The sequence below is a fragment of the Astyanax mexicanus genome, chromosome 17 (assembly GCF_023375975.1).
Source record: "Astyanax mexicanus isolate ESR-SI-001 chromosome 17, AstMex3_surface, whole genome shotgun sequence".
Classification (NCBI taxonomy): domain Eukaryota; kingdom Metazoa; phylum Chordata; class Actinopteri; order Characiformes; family Acestrorhamphidae; genus Astyanax; species Astyanax mexicanus.
In genome coordinates this window covers 16084494-16100804 of record NC_064424.1, presented here as the reverse complement: position 1 = coordinate 16100804, position 16311 = coordinate 16084494, and the positions used below count along the sequence as shown (strand labels likewise).

Genomic DNA, 16311 nt, shown 5'->3' with positions numbered 1-16311 from the left:
CACTGTTCATAACTAAATAACATACAGTTGAATAGTTGAAGATTTTTGAGAGCATGAATAGCTGGAGGATGAGTCCCATCAGGACAGACAGTAATTGGCCTCAGTGTATGCGGCCATGTTGGAGCAGTGTCTGCGGGCCATTCTGCACATTAATTATACACTTACTGCTCTAATTTAATGTTCTTCGCCATGCTATTCAATTTCCCAAAGCTATTGTAGGATCCTATTAACTATGTTCTCAATGCCATTTAAATCTAAGTTTCTTTTTCTTAGATTCTCTCTCAGTCTCTCGTATTACGCTCTATTACTTGCAAGAAGCAAAGAAAGAATATTTTTAATGTATCTGTATTTATATATTGCATCACAGTAATTGTGGCGTGCTAGTTATAAATATCAAGAAAACCACATCACAAGTCTGTGAGAGCAGATAGTCCAGCACAGTTTACTGATTTCCCAGCTCTAACAGAACTACTGAACCTGGTAAAGAACAAATGAGCTGCATCAGGTGTGCTTAAGCAGGAAAAGCACTAATACTAATAAATACTAACAGATATATTCAGTATTCAGATCTGACTGTGAGGCAAAACTGGACCATGACATATCAAGTTGTAGCTAAATATAATAAAGACTAAATCTAGACAGTTACTTTCCATGCTCTGACATTTACAACAATTATTTTTCATTCCAGCACTAGAGCTGAATATTGGCAAAAGAACAGCAATACAATATGTATGTAAACTTAAACTTGTTTTTAGCATTATTGTGAGATACATTTTCAGGATAAAAATCAAAGATATTTCCTTGCATAACAGCAAACTCAAATTGCATTACCTGCATTCAGCAACAGAGGGAGCTCCTTACACTGCAGACATTGCTCAAGTGACATAACTAGGCTGGAGGCAGAGAGAGGTAGAGTTCTACAGTGACCATACACACCAAACTACCTTTTAGTTAAAAAATACTTTTAACAGTAGAAGATTTGCAGATTAAGCTGTAAGCTAAAATGTGGTAGCTTTTATTTCATCTATTAAAGCTTCTGTCTAAGCTTCATCATGTTTGATGCTAACGCTCTCCCTGAAACCTTTACCCAGCAATTTATAAACCACTTAAAATGCACTGAAACTGAGGTATTATAAAATTGTAAGTTTCTCGAGACAGTTTGCAATGAGTACAATACTACACAAGCATTTTGACGTGATAGAATATTGTGTTTATTGATAGACACTACCACTTCTTTTTTTTTTTTCTATTTTTTATCTCCCATTTTCTCCCAAATTTGCACGGCCAATTACCCAACCCACTCATTAGGACTACTCTCACTAGTAATGCCCCAATACCAGGAGGGTGAAGATTAGCACGTGTCTCCTTTAACACAAGTCAGCATTGCCATACATCAGCTCACAGATTCCTAGTGCTGTTCGACCCTAACCCTTTGGAGTGATGTGGGGAGAGAGAGCACCATCTACCCACCCAAAGAGAGCAAGGCCAATTGTTCTCTCCCAGGGCTCTGGTAGCTGATGTCAAGCTACATGAACAGGATTCAAACCAGCGATCTTCTGATCATATTGGCAGAGATTTAGACCACTGGACCACTTTTTACCCCCACTTACTGTCAGTAATTAGTTTTAATATCAGTTGGTTACTCATAGTTATACAATGAATTTCAACATGTAAAGCCTAAAGACAAGTAATATTGTGTTTCTCCACAGGAGATTCCAATGATAACAAGCCAGCAGTAGGGATTGAGGAGGAGGAGGTGGCTAAGATGGGCTGTCCAAGTCTGGGAGAACACACCAAGCTGGAGGTGGTGATCGAGGAGTCGTATGAGTTCAAGGTAATGATCTTGAAAGTTAGACGTTTGATGTTTTGTCTTTCTGCAAGACACTGCAGTATTTATGAACCTGGATTTCACCCACTCTTACAGTTACACACAACACACATACACATACACACACATACACTTTCATAATGCTAGACCTCTGAGGTCATTGTTTTATTACTGTGTGTGAATTTCTCACTCCCACTCGTCCCCATGGTGGCAGACTCCATACAGTGGGTCAGGCAGGTGGAGGAACTCGGGGGATTTAGGAGAGAAGCGAGACGGACCCATCATGTCTCCCCATGGCTTCATCTACAAGATTACACAGCCCATGCCATCTCAGGGTCAGGCTATAGAAAACACAGACATGAAGAAGCAGCAGACAGGATGACACAGGAGAGGATGAAATCTGGACGAGGGGAGGGGGAGTTTCCAGCTGCGGTGCTTCCTCACTGTCCTCAAATCAGTTTAGCCGAGGCCTCTCCCTGCACAGACTGTCTGCAGGGCTAGTTTAGTAATTTAAGCAGCTCAATGTCACATTGGAGATGAGGTGACTTGCTTCATCTCTTACAGTCTTTGTGTGTGTGTGTGTTTATGCTTGTGCATTCAGAACACAGTGGATAAGCTGATAAAGAAGACTAACCTTGCATTGGTGGTGGGCAGCAGTAGCTGGAGAGAGCAGTTTGTCAGTGCTGTCACCGTCAGCGCAGGTTAGTGTCACACACAGACACACACTTATGCACACATCTCATTTCTTATCCATCAGAATGTAATTGCTCCTCACTTCATTTATATTCAAATGAAATACCTGTTTCATTATCTGATTAGGGTCTGATGGTTTCTCCACACGGTCACCCGCCTCCACCTTTCCACCTGTGGGAATACATGTCCTATCATATATGTCACAATGTAACCAAGGTCAGACAGCACCCAGGCATTTCAGTCTACGACCTTGGCCTGTTCGAAAAATATGTACATATACATGCTGTTGTGAAGGGTTTAAAAAGAAATTCAGGAATTTTAGGAAACATAATGGAACTGTATTGTCTTGGTTTCAGACGTGGTTCCAGAAGAGTGGTTCCCCAAAAGTCTTACCTATACCATTGGTCCTGAAATCCCACTGTCCTACACCATTTATGGCCCTATTTTAGCGATCTATAGGCAAGCCGTCAACAGCACACAGAGCAGGTTGAAGCATAGGTGCGCTCTGACTTTGGCGGATTGGTATTTTAATGGCGTTGCACTTTTCAGCAGAGGAAACTGACCTGACCTGTGAAGGTGCATGAGCAGGTCATTTATAGGAACAGCAATGTTGTTTTATTTATTTAATTTAGTATTCTGTTTATGTAATATTTATGTAGTTGGGTTTGTGCACTGCTCCGCATCCTTGTATGTGTATCGAGTGGGGGAGTGCACCAATGTTTTCTGTTGCCAAGATAGCACCATGCCCATCACTGTGTAGATAAGTTCACAAGCATCTTTGCTTTTTAAACGAAGCAGGCGCAAGGCATGAAAATAGACTGTTTGCAGGGTGTAAGATAGCAATGAGCATTGCATTGCACTAGAGCATTGTACTACACTAGAGCCCCTATTGTTTTCTGTGCTTTTAACACACCCGATCCAACTAGTCATCTGAATGTTTCATCATATTAATGTGATTTTCACACTGGAAAGTAAAATAGAAAAATGGAATCCATATACATAGATAATACATATATTATCTGTAAATAAAATGCATGTGCGATGCAGGTCTAAACAGACTCTATATGGATTAATCAGTAGAATGTGTGTGTGCATGCATAATGACTTGAATGGAATGTGATTTCACATTAGCAATAAAAGGTGCGCTGTTCCTCTATAATGAACGAACAGCTGTATTACTGCACTCTTAATGTCTCAGTACATTTTCTGGCAGGTTGTTTGAATAAGGCTTAGTATCAATTAATGATAAACAGTTCTATGGGGACAAGGTTAAGGCTGTGCCTGTTGTACAAAAAATAAAAATGTAAACCACCATAATACGCATTGCGTAACTTCCATGGCTGACCCCCCCAGGTGACGACGATGAGGAGGAGAGTGGAGAAGAGCGTCTGCCCTCCTGCTTCGATTACATCATGCACTTCCTAACAGTCTTCTGGAAGGTTCTCTTTGCCTTCGTGCCCCCCACGGAGTACTGGAATGGCTGGGCCTGTTTCTTCGTGTCCATTTCTCTCATCGGAGTGCTGACTGCCGTCACCGGAGACCTGGCCTCCCACTTCGGCTGCACCATCGGCCTGAAGGACTCGGTCACGGCTGTGGTGTTCGTGGCCCTCGGCACCTCTGTCCCTGGTGAGTGCACTCAGATCTAACAGAGCTAAATTCTAATTCAGACACACACTGGGCCAGGTCTGCGCATTTGCTAGTGTTTTGCCCTTTTGCTGCATTTAGGACTAAATGTGCACTGGGAAGATTTTAGTCCCAAAATAAGAAAAATCCATTAAATCTGCATCTAACTAATTCCTACTATTCAAGTTTATGGTTCTAATATATTTCTGTGGAGTTAATTTAAGGCATTACGCAATAGCTTTCTATAAGAGTCTATCTTTATCTAATATGAATCATTAAGGCTTATTTATATATGTACAGAGTAAAATATAGCTTCTTTGGTCAGATCCTACAGAAGTGCACAAATTTCAGAAAAAGTTTAAGCTATGCTGGTAACACTTCTTATGAATCTTGTATTCATAATCAATCATTAATGCATCATATGGCATACATAATGCTTTATAATGATTGACATAAGCATGTATAAAACCTCATACGTACAAACAATGACATAATGGCATTATGTTAACTTAATGTTATAAAATACAAGTATATTACTTTTCAAAGAGAGGTTTCAAAATGCCTTTTAGAACATTTGACATATTTATTTTGTATTTATTAGTGAATTAAATATTAAGGCATTATGAAACCTGTCTTTATAAAGAGACATTCTTGTATTTTGTAACATGTACTGTATGTCGCTATAAGTGCTTATGACAGTCGTTTTTAGGTATTATTTATGGCACATAATGCATTATATATGCGTTCATAAAGTGTTATGAATACAGGACTGATAGAAAGTGTTACCACAATAGCTTGTGGAGCTGTTTTGCCATCCCAAGGGGGAATTTTACAATACATTATTATGCAGGTGGTTTTAATGTTATGGCTGATTAGTGTAAGTTAACAAATCCTCAGTATAGCTCATATTTCACATTAACTGTTGCTGAGCTTTTTAAGCTACATTAGCTTTGTGATCCAGTAGTGCTGGCCAAAAATGCTTATCACAGTATTTTTTAAGCCATTTTCACAGTATATCACGGTATTTTTATTATTATATATATATATATATATATATATATATATATATATATATATATATTTGCATGACTGGGCTTTAATATTTTGAGTTGTGACTTACTGTACTATTAGTAGTACATATAATATAAAATACTAAGGCTTTAAATCAAGGCTTTGATTAGTATTGGGTTTACTTTGCCCCACAAATTTACACAGTATATGAAGAAATCAGACTTTATTATCAGAAAATTAGCTAAAGAATGTTAAAAATAGACCTTAAAAATAGATATGCTTCCAAATTTACTCCCTTTACAAAATTAAATATTTAAATAAATAATTCCATAAACACTATAAACAAACCTAAAATACTCAATATTTAAGTATTGAAAAAGATTTTTCTCAAAAGTTCTATTGCACAAGTTCTATAGATACAAGTTTAATATCAATTTACTATATGTTATTCCTGAAGCCATAAGAGGCATTGCAGTATTTAAATCAGTTACAATTCCCTTCTTTCTCCAGTCAAAAAATGCATTTAAATCATCCTTCAAGATACAGTATTAATATATTTTAAAAGGGCTGTAGTTACTGCTCTATTTCACTAGAAAATAAACACTAAAACAGTAAAAACAGCAGCAGGAGGTGTTCTGATTTCTCTGCAGGATGGAGCTACACCAGCAATTGACTCTCTTCTTTGACGGTTCTGTTTCGCACGGTGCTCCGCAGCGCCCTCTAGCGGTATGGCGGTGTGAGAGAAATGTATACCGTTCAATTTCACCCCGCGGTATACCAAATAAACTGTTATACTGCCCAGCACTATGCTCCAGGTGTAAAACTAAACTTGGTTGATTGAAAGATATTTATATTTTTTATATTTCTTCCTCTCTCCTTCCACACCTCCTCAGATACCTTTGCCAGCAAGGTTGCTGCCATCCAGGACCAGTACGCTGACGCGTCCATCGGCAACGTGACGGGCAGCAACGCAGTCAACGTCTTCCTGGGCATCGGTGTGGCGTGGACCATCGCCGCCGTGTACTGGAACAGTAAAGGTCAGCAGTTCACGGTGCCACCCGGCTCGCTGGCCTTCTCCGTCACTCTCTTCACCATCCTGGCGCTGCTGAGCGTGGCCACGCTGCTCTACCGCCGCCGGCCCTCCGTCTCCGGGGGAGAGCTCGGGGGACCGCGGACCGCCAAACTGCTGACCGCCCTGCTCTTCCTCTCCCTCTGGCTCATCTACATCATGCTGGCTGCGCTGGAGACCTACTGCCAGGTGCCCGGCTTCTGAGCAAAAGAGCGGGAGAGAAACAGACACAGAGAGAGAGAGAGAGCTTTTCTTCCTGTGCAAACACCTGATTATTCTCTCTCCCTCTGCTGTTGTGACATAACTGTATCTATAAGGTGTCCAAATTGAGTGTTTACATTTGTTATTGCAGATAATTAAGTGTTGTTGGGACAGGAGCAGTTCCTTCTCACTAACATTAATGAGACAGACTAGCGTGGTGCTAGTGGAGGGGAGGGTGGAGGAAACTCACTGTTTTTGGAGGGAACATGCACAGACACTGTTCAATATATGGTTTACTCTTATGGGGTGTGGCAGCACCTTCGAAACAACCTTCAAATGAGAAACAACCTTGTAACAAAAAGAGCCATTCCAGAAAGATTATTCTTTGCTTCAGGACTGTTCCTCTTTTCCACAAAACCACAGAGTTTTACACTCCTCATTTGAGTATTTGCATAATTCTGCATCTCTTGCTCCGTATTAATGCACTCATTCCTAAAGCAGTGCTGTGGATCATCTACAGGTTCCTGGAGTCTTGAGATATCAGAACATCATTGACCGTCCATCCTCTTCTTCTGACTACATATCCCCTCCCCATGGACCTACGCCTACAGGCTCAGAGATGGCACTGCCTGTCCCTTCCTCCTATTCTGCCAGTTTTTTTTTTCTTCACATTTCTACTCTCATCCACTGTCAAGTGCTCGTCTTGTGCAGTATTGCTGGGCAGAAAATAAGTTCTAACTTTTTATTTTTTATTTATTTCTGAAATGTTTAGTAAGAAACAAAATGACGGAATGTGAAAATGAACTTATGCTGTTTTTTGTTTTTTTTTTCAGTTTTGCCTCAAAAAAAAAGAAGAGATGCACAACTTGCATGGCACAAGAGTTAGAGTTGTCCAATCGAGACCAAAAGTAACAACGTTAGAAAGGGTAGTAATGATAAAAGCGTTGGTGTACATTTATAAGATGATTGGTAATATTTATTATTCTAACTTATATATTATGTGTTGGGGAATATTGTGGACTGTATGTATGTATGTGTGTGAGGGAATGTATTGGACAGGGAATGTGGGATTATGGGTAAAACAGAGCAACTGAGTTGCTGTACTGTGTAAGTGTGGGGTGGGCCATTCTATCAAGTCACTGTCCAAAGTCTCGTCACTAGGGCTGTCCTAATGTGAATAGAGGGAATGTTAATGGAAGCAGAAAACGCCGGTTGGCGTGATTACCACTGCCACAGATACTCAAATATATACATAAAAAGGCTGCTTATCCCTTGCATCAGCATGCGTTTTCAGGCATCAGACGCCAACCATAACTCATTATGAATGGATTCTGATCTTTACTGCTATATGCAGAGAAGATAAAAGATGGAGCTTGACCACTTTCAACACAGGTGTAAACACGATACTTGAGCACAGCACTTTTTCCAGATTAGATTGGATTGGATGTCTGGCACTGTATGTGAAGGAACGACAGATTGGCAGATGTAAAGGTGAAACCAGGCATAATTTCCCCACCAGTCTTCACTTAGTGAAGTGGAGAATAGTGGCTCTGACAGAAGAAATGACAGCGTCTCATCTGCCAGACTAGATGATATGCTAAAAGTTGGAAATGTTTTCTTTGACACCATACACAACCTCAAATCAGAAAAGGTTGGGAAAGTATGGAAAATGCTCATTTTACAACAAAAAAAGCAGTGTCTCTTACATTTACTTTGACTTTTATTTAATTGCAGACATTATGACTACAATGGTGTAGTTGTTGTACATGCACTTAATGGTAGTACTGTATGTATTGGACTCCCTGTTTTTCTGCATCCATAGCAATAGCTTTGCCACTTTGACTTTGTTCAGTTGACTTTAAATTGCATTTGATTGTGCTGCAATTACACAAATTCTTAAATTTTTTATTGCACAAATAGTCCGGATCTTTTTTTCCTACCTTTTAAACATAAGGGCCGTAATCTACACCTCATTAATCCAGCCCTGTTCATTATTAACCAAGCACCGACTCCTCCAGATCATCACTGCAGCATTACTGCTGCTTCTTCCCAACTCATCTGAATGCTTAATGCATTTTCAATGGTTTTATTTTTACACGCTTTAATCAGTTACATCCATCTGTTCCTTAACTAATGAGACTTGGTTCAGTTCCAGTCACCCAGGAGTTTATCTGGCTGTTAGATCAGGTTCAGTCCTCTCCTCTCATTCTCCCCATATTACTGTATCTCTGTGACTGATAAAGCCCCAGTGAAGAGTTTTCAGATATGATATAATTGTGTACAGGTTGTTTATTCCGTTCTATTTTCCTCCATTACCTATCAGCCATCTGCTGCGGCTGCGCTCGGACATATGCTTCAGGAAGTGCTTGGGACGCTTTAGGCAGAAAGTTCTGCTGATGCTTATTATTGCTGGTCCCGTTAGGCTGAAGCACGCAATCTTTTTAGGACACCCTAAGCTAAACTTATTTGAAACAGCTTGTTGATGCTCTGAGGAATGGTTTATAGTAGGCAGCATATTTCTACCTGCTCGTCTCTGGCACTAACTGAGATACAGAGAGTGAGAGAGAGAAATTAAAAGTCCAAGTCACCCATAGACTTGCACTTGAGGCCTAAAGGTCTATGTTGTTTATTTAAGTGCTAAAGGTCTTTGCACAGTCTTCAAGGCTGAAAGCATGCAAGCGCATAAATAGTGATATTTTTTCATTTATTTTAATATCGTTATGTCATACTGCAAATACAGCTCTGGCAAATATTAAGAGACCACTTCAGTTTTTCTAAATCAGTTTCTCTGATTTTGCTATTTATAGGTTTATAGTAAAATGAACATTGTTGTTTTATTCTATAAACTACAGACAACATTTCTCCCAAATTCTAAATAAAAATATTGTCATGTTGCAGAAAATGAGAAATGGCTGAAATAACAAAAAAAAAAGATGCAAAGCTTTCAGACTTCAAATAATGCAAAGAAAACAAGTTCATATTCATAACTTTCAAGTTCAGAAATCAATATTTGGTGAAATAACCCTGTTTTTAAATCACAGTTTTCATACATCTTGGCATGTTCTCCTCCACCAGTCTTACACACTGCTTTTGGATAACTTTATGCCTTTACTCATGGTGCAAAAATTTAAGCAGTTCAGCTTGGTTTGATAGCTTGTGATCATCCATCTCCCTTCTGGGAAAGGCTTGAGATTTAGATGTTGAGCTGAATGTTCATGGATCATGGTTTTGTTTCCAGAAACCTTTTCATGAAATGAGAATAGCTGGAAAATTTTAAATAACCTTTTTGTTGTTGTTGTCACATGTTTAAATGAACTCTGACTTTAGCATGACTCCAGCCAGATCGAAGTTTTACATGGCAAAACAAATGAAAAAAAAAAAAAAAAAACAGAGCGGAAAGAAAGAAAGTGCGCAGAGCGAGTATTTTTAGTGCTTCTTGTTGCTAGGCGACGTCTCAAAGAGTCATTGTCTTTCTGTCACTGTGTTGTCTGGTGTCAGTGTGCTGTGGTGGGCGTGTTGCAGGCGAGGGGGACCACGGGGTTCTAATCTCTTTTTGAGGTCATTTCATTGTACCCGCCCGCACCCTCCCCGCCCCACACACTACTGCACAAGAGGGTTAACAAATTTAAAGCACCAGTGCTGTTCATAGCAGCTCTAAATGAAAGCCTGATGGATTGCTTTGAGGTTGAAGTGTGATGCAGTGTGTGGGGGAATGTAGGTATAGCTGGACTGGACTGTAATAATAAGCCTGCTGACATGAGCTTTGCATCCTTCTTTATCCATTATTCTGCTGTTCATTAAGACAAAACTGGCGAACGCAGATCCTAGATCAGCATTTCCTCTTAGACACAAGGCAAACCCTAACTCTTTGGTGTTTGGGGAGTGAGCTAGTGGTGGGTTTCAGAGCAGCTCAGTTCAAAGCTAACTGCAGCTCGATTCTTTCACTGCGGTCGTTTCTTCCCCCTTATCCCTCCAGAGCAAATGATAGGCTTCAATTGCTAATAGAGTTGGGAGTTCAGAATGTATGAATAGAATATGCCTCGTCCTTCAGGGCTGAGGAGCTGTTTCTTTCATCTAAGTGCAGATAATAGCACTTGGGTGAAAGGATTTTGTGGATATGTGCTCACTGGTCATTAGAGGTCTATGCTTCAGTAAATAACTGACAGACACATCATGTCTTTATGGCAAGTTATTACAGGAATACAGTTATTTTCATCCTAATCAGTCTGTCGCATTTGCAGCATACAGTCGATTACCACAGGCTGTTCTTTCTCTGTACTCTTCGTGTTCTTGGAAAAGAACACAAATAACTGACTCAAATCTTATATTCAATTATAATTGAAGCCAATGGGGCAGGTGCTTCAGTTCAGAATCATCAGGTTTTCTGATCTTTATACACATAAAGGGAAATGTATCAGAAATATCCATATCCATGGTAATCATCTGTACACAACAGAGTAGAGATCTGCAAAGAAATAAGGATACGATTATACCATAAAAAATCAATGTTGGATAATGCAGGGAAGGGACATTATTGGTTAATTCTGTATTTTTATTTTTATTTAACGCTCAGTTTAACCAGGCAAGTCATTAAGAATATATTCTGAGAGAAGGGTACATCGAGGACAGACAAGGATAAAAGGTAAAACAAGATAGAGAAAGCATGAGAGGGGTGGAGAGAGAAAGAAAAACACATATAAACACTCAGTTAATAGCATAACCTCCCTGATGCATTTTGTAAACTCAGCAATTGTATTGTATTGGAAAAGAGACATTGTTGAGCAATGCTATATTATGGAAGGGACATTGTTGGATAATGCTGTACTGGGAAACAGGCATTGTTGGGTGATGCTAAATTGGGAAAGGGACATTGTTGGGTAATGCTGCATTGGCTAAGGGATATTGTTGGGTAATGCTTCATTAGGGAAAGGACATTGTTGGGTAATGCTTCATTAGGGAAGGGACATTGTTGGGTAGTGCTGCACTGTGAAATATACATTGAATTGGGGAAAACCACATTGTAAAGTAATGCTGGCATAGGAAAGAGACATTGTTGGGTAAGACTGTATTGGAAAAGGGACAGGGACTAGGTAAGAATGCATTTGGGAAAGGACATTGTAGGGTAAGGTTTTCATAGAGTAGGGACAGTGTTGAGTAATGCAGACATTGGAAAAGGACATGATGTTTGTATCGGGAAGTGACAATGTAAAATGAGGAAAGAACGTTACTTGGTAATCCAAAGATAAAGTGGGGACAGTGTTAAATAATGCTGATAAGTGTAATTTAGGGTTTTAAAGGGGACATTGTTGGGTAATGCAGGGATAGAGAATGAATCTTGCTGGATCCTGGATCAGCATTCTTACTCTGAGAAGTTTGAAAATTTGGGCCAATGTTTAGTAATGCAGGGATGAAGAAGAAACATTTTTGGGTATTGCTGGCGGGAGACGAACATTGTTAGGCAATGTAGAGATGAATATCAGGATGTTGTGGGGTGATGCAGAGATAATTTGCAAATGGTGTTGAGTAATGAGGGATAATAAGGGATGGGATGTTGTGGGGTAAGGCGGAAATAGTGTTAAAGCTTTTATGGATGGGAAGGAAATGACAAATGGCAAAGCAGGACTAGAAAAGGGCTGGAGTTGGGTATTGGAAGGTGGACACAGTTGAGCAGCTGAAAGGATGGTAAACGGACTGCATGAAAAGTTAGGAGTTGGGACATATTTTTCTTCTTATACAGATTAGATAAAAATTAAAAAGTAAAATAACATATTGTTTTAAACTCCTGTATGCTGGATCAAGACAAAGCACTTCAACTGTTACAGTAGACAGAGCACAAGTAAGGTCTATTCTTAAACACAACAACATGTTTTCTATCACCATGTAGATTATTAACATTATCAAACAAACAATCAAGCACAAAGCAGTGAAGTACAGTACGGTCTCTTAACAGAGCACGGCCCCTGCCCTCGCACCCATGCACACTCTTTCTTGCTCTTACACAAAGGAACACACACACGTGCGCACGCACACACCCAGATCCTCAAAGTATACGAGAGATGGTGTCGTCCTTTTCTTGCATGCTTGTTTCATTGCCGTGCGTCAGTTTGCTAACGTGTGCTGTGCGTATCTCGGTCTGTCTGTCACACACGTGCCGTTGTGATCCTTCGGAACTTAAAGCATGTCTTTTCTATGTGTGCGTGTGTGCGTCTTTTTAAGCTTGGATCTTTTCTTTTTCTTCGGTCGCGACACTAAAACTACATTTACAAAAGTGACGATGAATTATTTACAGAAGTGACAATTTGTGCTTGGTTTTGTATGTATCACAATTTGATAAATTACTGCTTTAAAAGACTTTGTTTCCTAAATGCCAAGTGTTCTTAATTTAACTATATGATATTACTGTCTTGAATTCTGTACTGTACTGAGGACAAATTTATATTTTGGGTAAACAAATTTCAATGAAGTGCTACAGGCAGTACACTACTATTATCATCACAGAAAAAAAAATATTTATGTTTAATTAACACTATAATTGAGTTTGTATGTGTGAGTGTAAGAAAGGGTGTGAATTTCTGTCAATATGCTGAAGTTGTCCTGTACAGGTAAACTATTTGCCAAAAGGGGAATGGAGAATGTCTCTATTTGTAGTGTATAATCATTGGTTTCTTATTTTATTTATTGAAGACTACATTCGATTAAATGGAATTGTATATTATACAGTTGCGGTCCTTTATTTTCCTTCATTTCAGTTAAAGAACTACCTGTATACATGGACATGCCAACACATGGGGTAGTAATATATGTTAACTGAAAGGGGGCATGAAGGAGACGTGGGAAGTGGACTCTCTTGCTAGTATTTATTGAGAAACGTAAAATAAACAAACAAAGAACTAAAAAAAGGAGTACATATAGACGTGAAAAAAACAAAGGAACACATAACCTGACTGAGGCATACAACCACAGAAAGGGGAAACAACTGGGACCGGGAAATAAGAGGGCGGAGCTACAAACGAACAGGTGAGACACGGGATAAACACAGGGCACGTGCAGATGGTAAATAAACAAGGGACAGACCGGAGAGAGACGCTAAACCTTTTTGATTAAAATATTAAAGAATCATATCCTCCGTAACATCAGACCTTTGAAAAGTCATATTATATTTTGAATACACTCATTTACAGGTTCACAATGACTATCGCACATCTGCTGTCTATTATAATTTGTATTAATCACTGTCTAGCCCTTCACCAGTGGTCATGTTTCTGACCTTTGTGGTTGGTAGACTATTCCCAACCCAGAAGTGACAGTGAGAAGTCATGCCAGCAACAGCACTGCTGTGCCTGGTACACTGATAACAGCACAACACACCCCATCATGCTGCCACCACCATGTTGCTATCACTACTGTGCTAAGGATGGCCCACAATACAAATAATGTCTGCTCAGTGGTCGTCCTGTTGTGGCATTTTCCACTGATGAACAGGGCAGAGGGGGAATGATGTATGGCAGCAGCTCTATCTTTTGAAGTACACTTCTGAACTACAGCTACATGGAAGATATACCTGATAAACCTTCAACTAAATAAAATGCACTCAGATTTAATCATGTCATGCCTGCTATAGTAAAAAATGGGACACTAAATTAAAAAATTAAAAATGAAAATGAAAAAAACTTTCCTGTGAGGAAAAAGTTTGGACATGCCCACATTTATTACTGCTGTTTATGAACTATCTGTGAACTCTTGTTTAAACCTCAGAGATTAAGTGTGTTTTTGACATCTATAGATTCTGTGCTCTGGTCTGAATCAATTTAAACATTTTCCCTTGGTTTGGTTTGTTTCCACACAGAAAAAGATCCAAGTGCACCAAAATGTGTTGCAACAAACAATGTGAAAATGTTCTCCCTCCTTATTTGTCAGACCTGTCTAAGCCAGCAGACAGAAAGTAAATACAGGAAGAAGGACTAGTGCATATATCTGTGTTATTTAATATAAAGCAACAGCAGAGATTTGTATTAGTTAATAGATGTAGTTATTCAGGCAATCCAGGCAATGGTACCATTGGTACCAATGGTACTTCACCTGCATAATACAGTTTAGCTCAAACACTTGGTACACTTTATAGCTGGGCTATAAATCAAGGTCAGATCACATTCCCACTACATATGGCTTCATAGTTCAAGAGTACTTAAGACTAAAAAGTGCAGTTCTGAAAATGCCCAAATCAGTTGTGCTGATGAAGTTAGGTTACAGAATTTAATGAAAAAAACACCTCTTCAACTGTTAAGCACTTATAAATCTGGTTACATTTAACTGGTTTGGTGTTTTCACAATCGGTGCGATTCAAGCAAAACAAGTAAAAGATGACTTGGTTTCCTAAAAGACATACACAAACACTTATCCAGCTGTTAAGCATGGTGATGGATCATTTGTTTCGACTTCGATAGTTTAAAGGAGTATTTTAACTACAGAAAGTTCCAAAAAAATATCTGAGGCCTTCAAAAAGAAGGCTGTAGATGGAGAAGAGTCTGGGTTTAAAATGGATTTAAAAATAGAAACCATCCACTCTACTGCCTGGAAAAATCATTTACAATTGGAAGACATTTAAAACGTCTGCCAACAGTGGCCAGATCAAGCCGTCCTAGCAAGTTCAGCTGCAGAGCAGACTAAAATGTCATCATGGGACCTACAGATAGCTCTCACCACAGTTGATGTCAAAAGCATCAGAAAAACGGTGTGCAAGGATTAAACAAACAAAAACTTAATGGCAAAATTCAAGATTCATCTGTCCAAAATATATCATCCCACAGGGTCTGCTTTTTGTGTAGGTTTTTTAAATCCGGTCCTGGATTTTGTATTGACTGAACATTTAGGAAACATCTGATATAATCAAAAGTAAAATTTTTGACCACATATCACAAGGTCAAAAAATGAAAACTGGATTCAGGGTCTATGGCAAAATTCATACAATTTTTTTTGACAGCAGGTTCAAGAGAAACGACTAGAGAAGATCAAATCCACATAATGCATATGAGGAACCTGACCCACTAAACAAAGAGACGTTGAAACGACGTCTTTTCTAGGTCATTTTTGCACGTCCAATTTTGGTCTCCTGAAGGTGCAGACTGTGGCGCCAGACGACGTCTTTTTTCTGACGTCTTCTGCACGTCCAGTATTGACGTCCCCCAGACCTCCGGATAAGGGCTAATTCTAGTTTAAATTAAGTCGTTGTGGACGTCTTTTCTACGTGAAATTTACATGTATACGTTTTATAGACCAACTACTTTGAGGCTCCCTGCATAACTGTAGTGCCATTTCAGACGGTGGCAACTGTTCCATTGTTCCAGCTTCAGCAGTTAACTGGAAACGCATACAAAGCTAAGCCAAACAATTACTGGAACAGGTTCACAACCTTCTGGAACTAGTTATGCACGTTAGTTATACACAATATGCTTTACAAATAAATTGCATTTCAACCCTCTCACTTTTATCAAAACATATCAACCTGCAAAGAACCAGTAAAAGCAAGGGATAAATTAATTACCCCCATCTTACCACTGTTGATTTTAAATTGACCCTTTCTGTTTGGGGAAACATTAATATAATAATAAACATAATGAGTAAATCTCATTTGGGGTTAATGCCTTTATTTTACAACATAACATACACCTTAGATTCACACCATAACAATTTCACTAAACATTTACCTTCCCTTAAAACTATTACAGCTTTACATTACACCTTCCCTTAACAATATTATACCTTCCCTCAACACTATTACACCTTTAACATTACACCTTCCCTCAACACTATTACACCTTCCCTCAAAACTATTACACCTTTAACATTACACCTTCCCTTAACAATATTATACCTTCCCTCAACACTA

The 16311-nt window shown here is 39.1% G+C and overlaps 1 protein-coding gene across 1 annotated transcript in view; it reads left to right on the top strand.

The window, feature by feature from the left end:
* slc8a4a (solute carrier family 8 member 4a) overlaps nt 1-13140 on the top strand; it is a 131220-nt gene extending 118080 nt beyond the window's left edge. The window contains exons 7-10 of the mRNA XM_022676270.2: nt 1710-1834; nt 2430-2529; nt 3875-4147; nt 6049-13140. Of these exons, the coding sequence (XP_022531991.2) occupies nt 1710-1834; nt 2430-2529; nt 3875-4147; nt 6049-6428 (878 nt within the window). The 3' untranslated portion in view covers nt 6429-13140. The remainder of the gene's footprint in view (nt 1-1709; nt 1835-2429; nt 2530-3874; nt 4148-6048) is intronic.
* The last annotated feature ends 3171 nt before the right edge of the window (nt 13141-16311 follow it).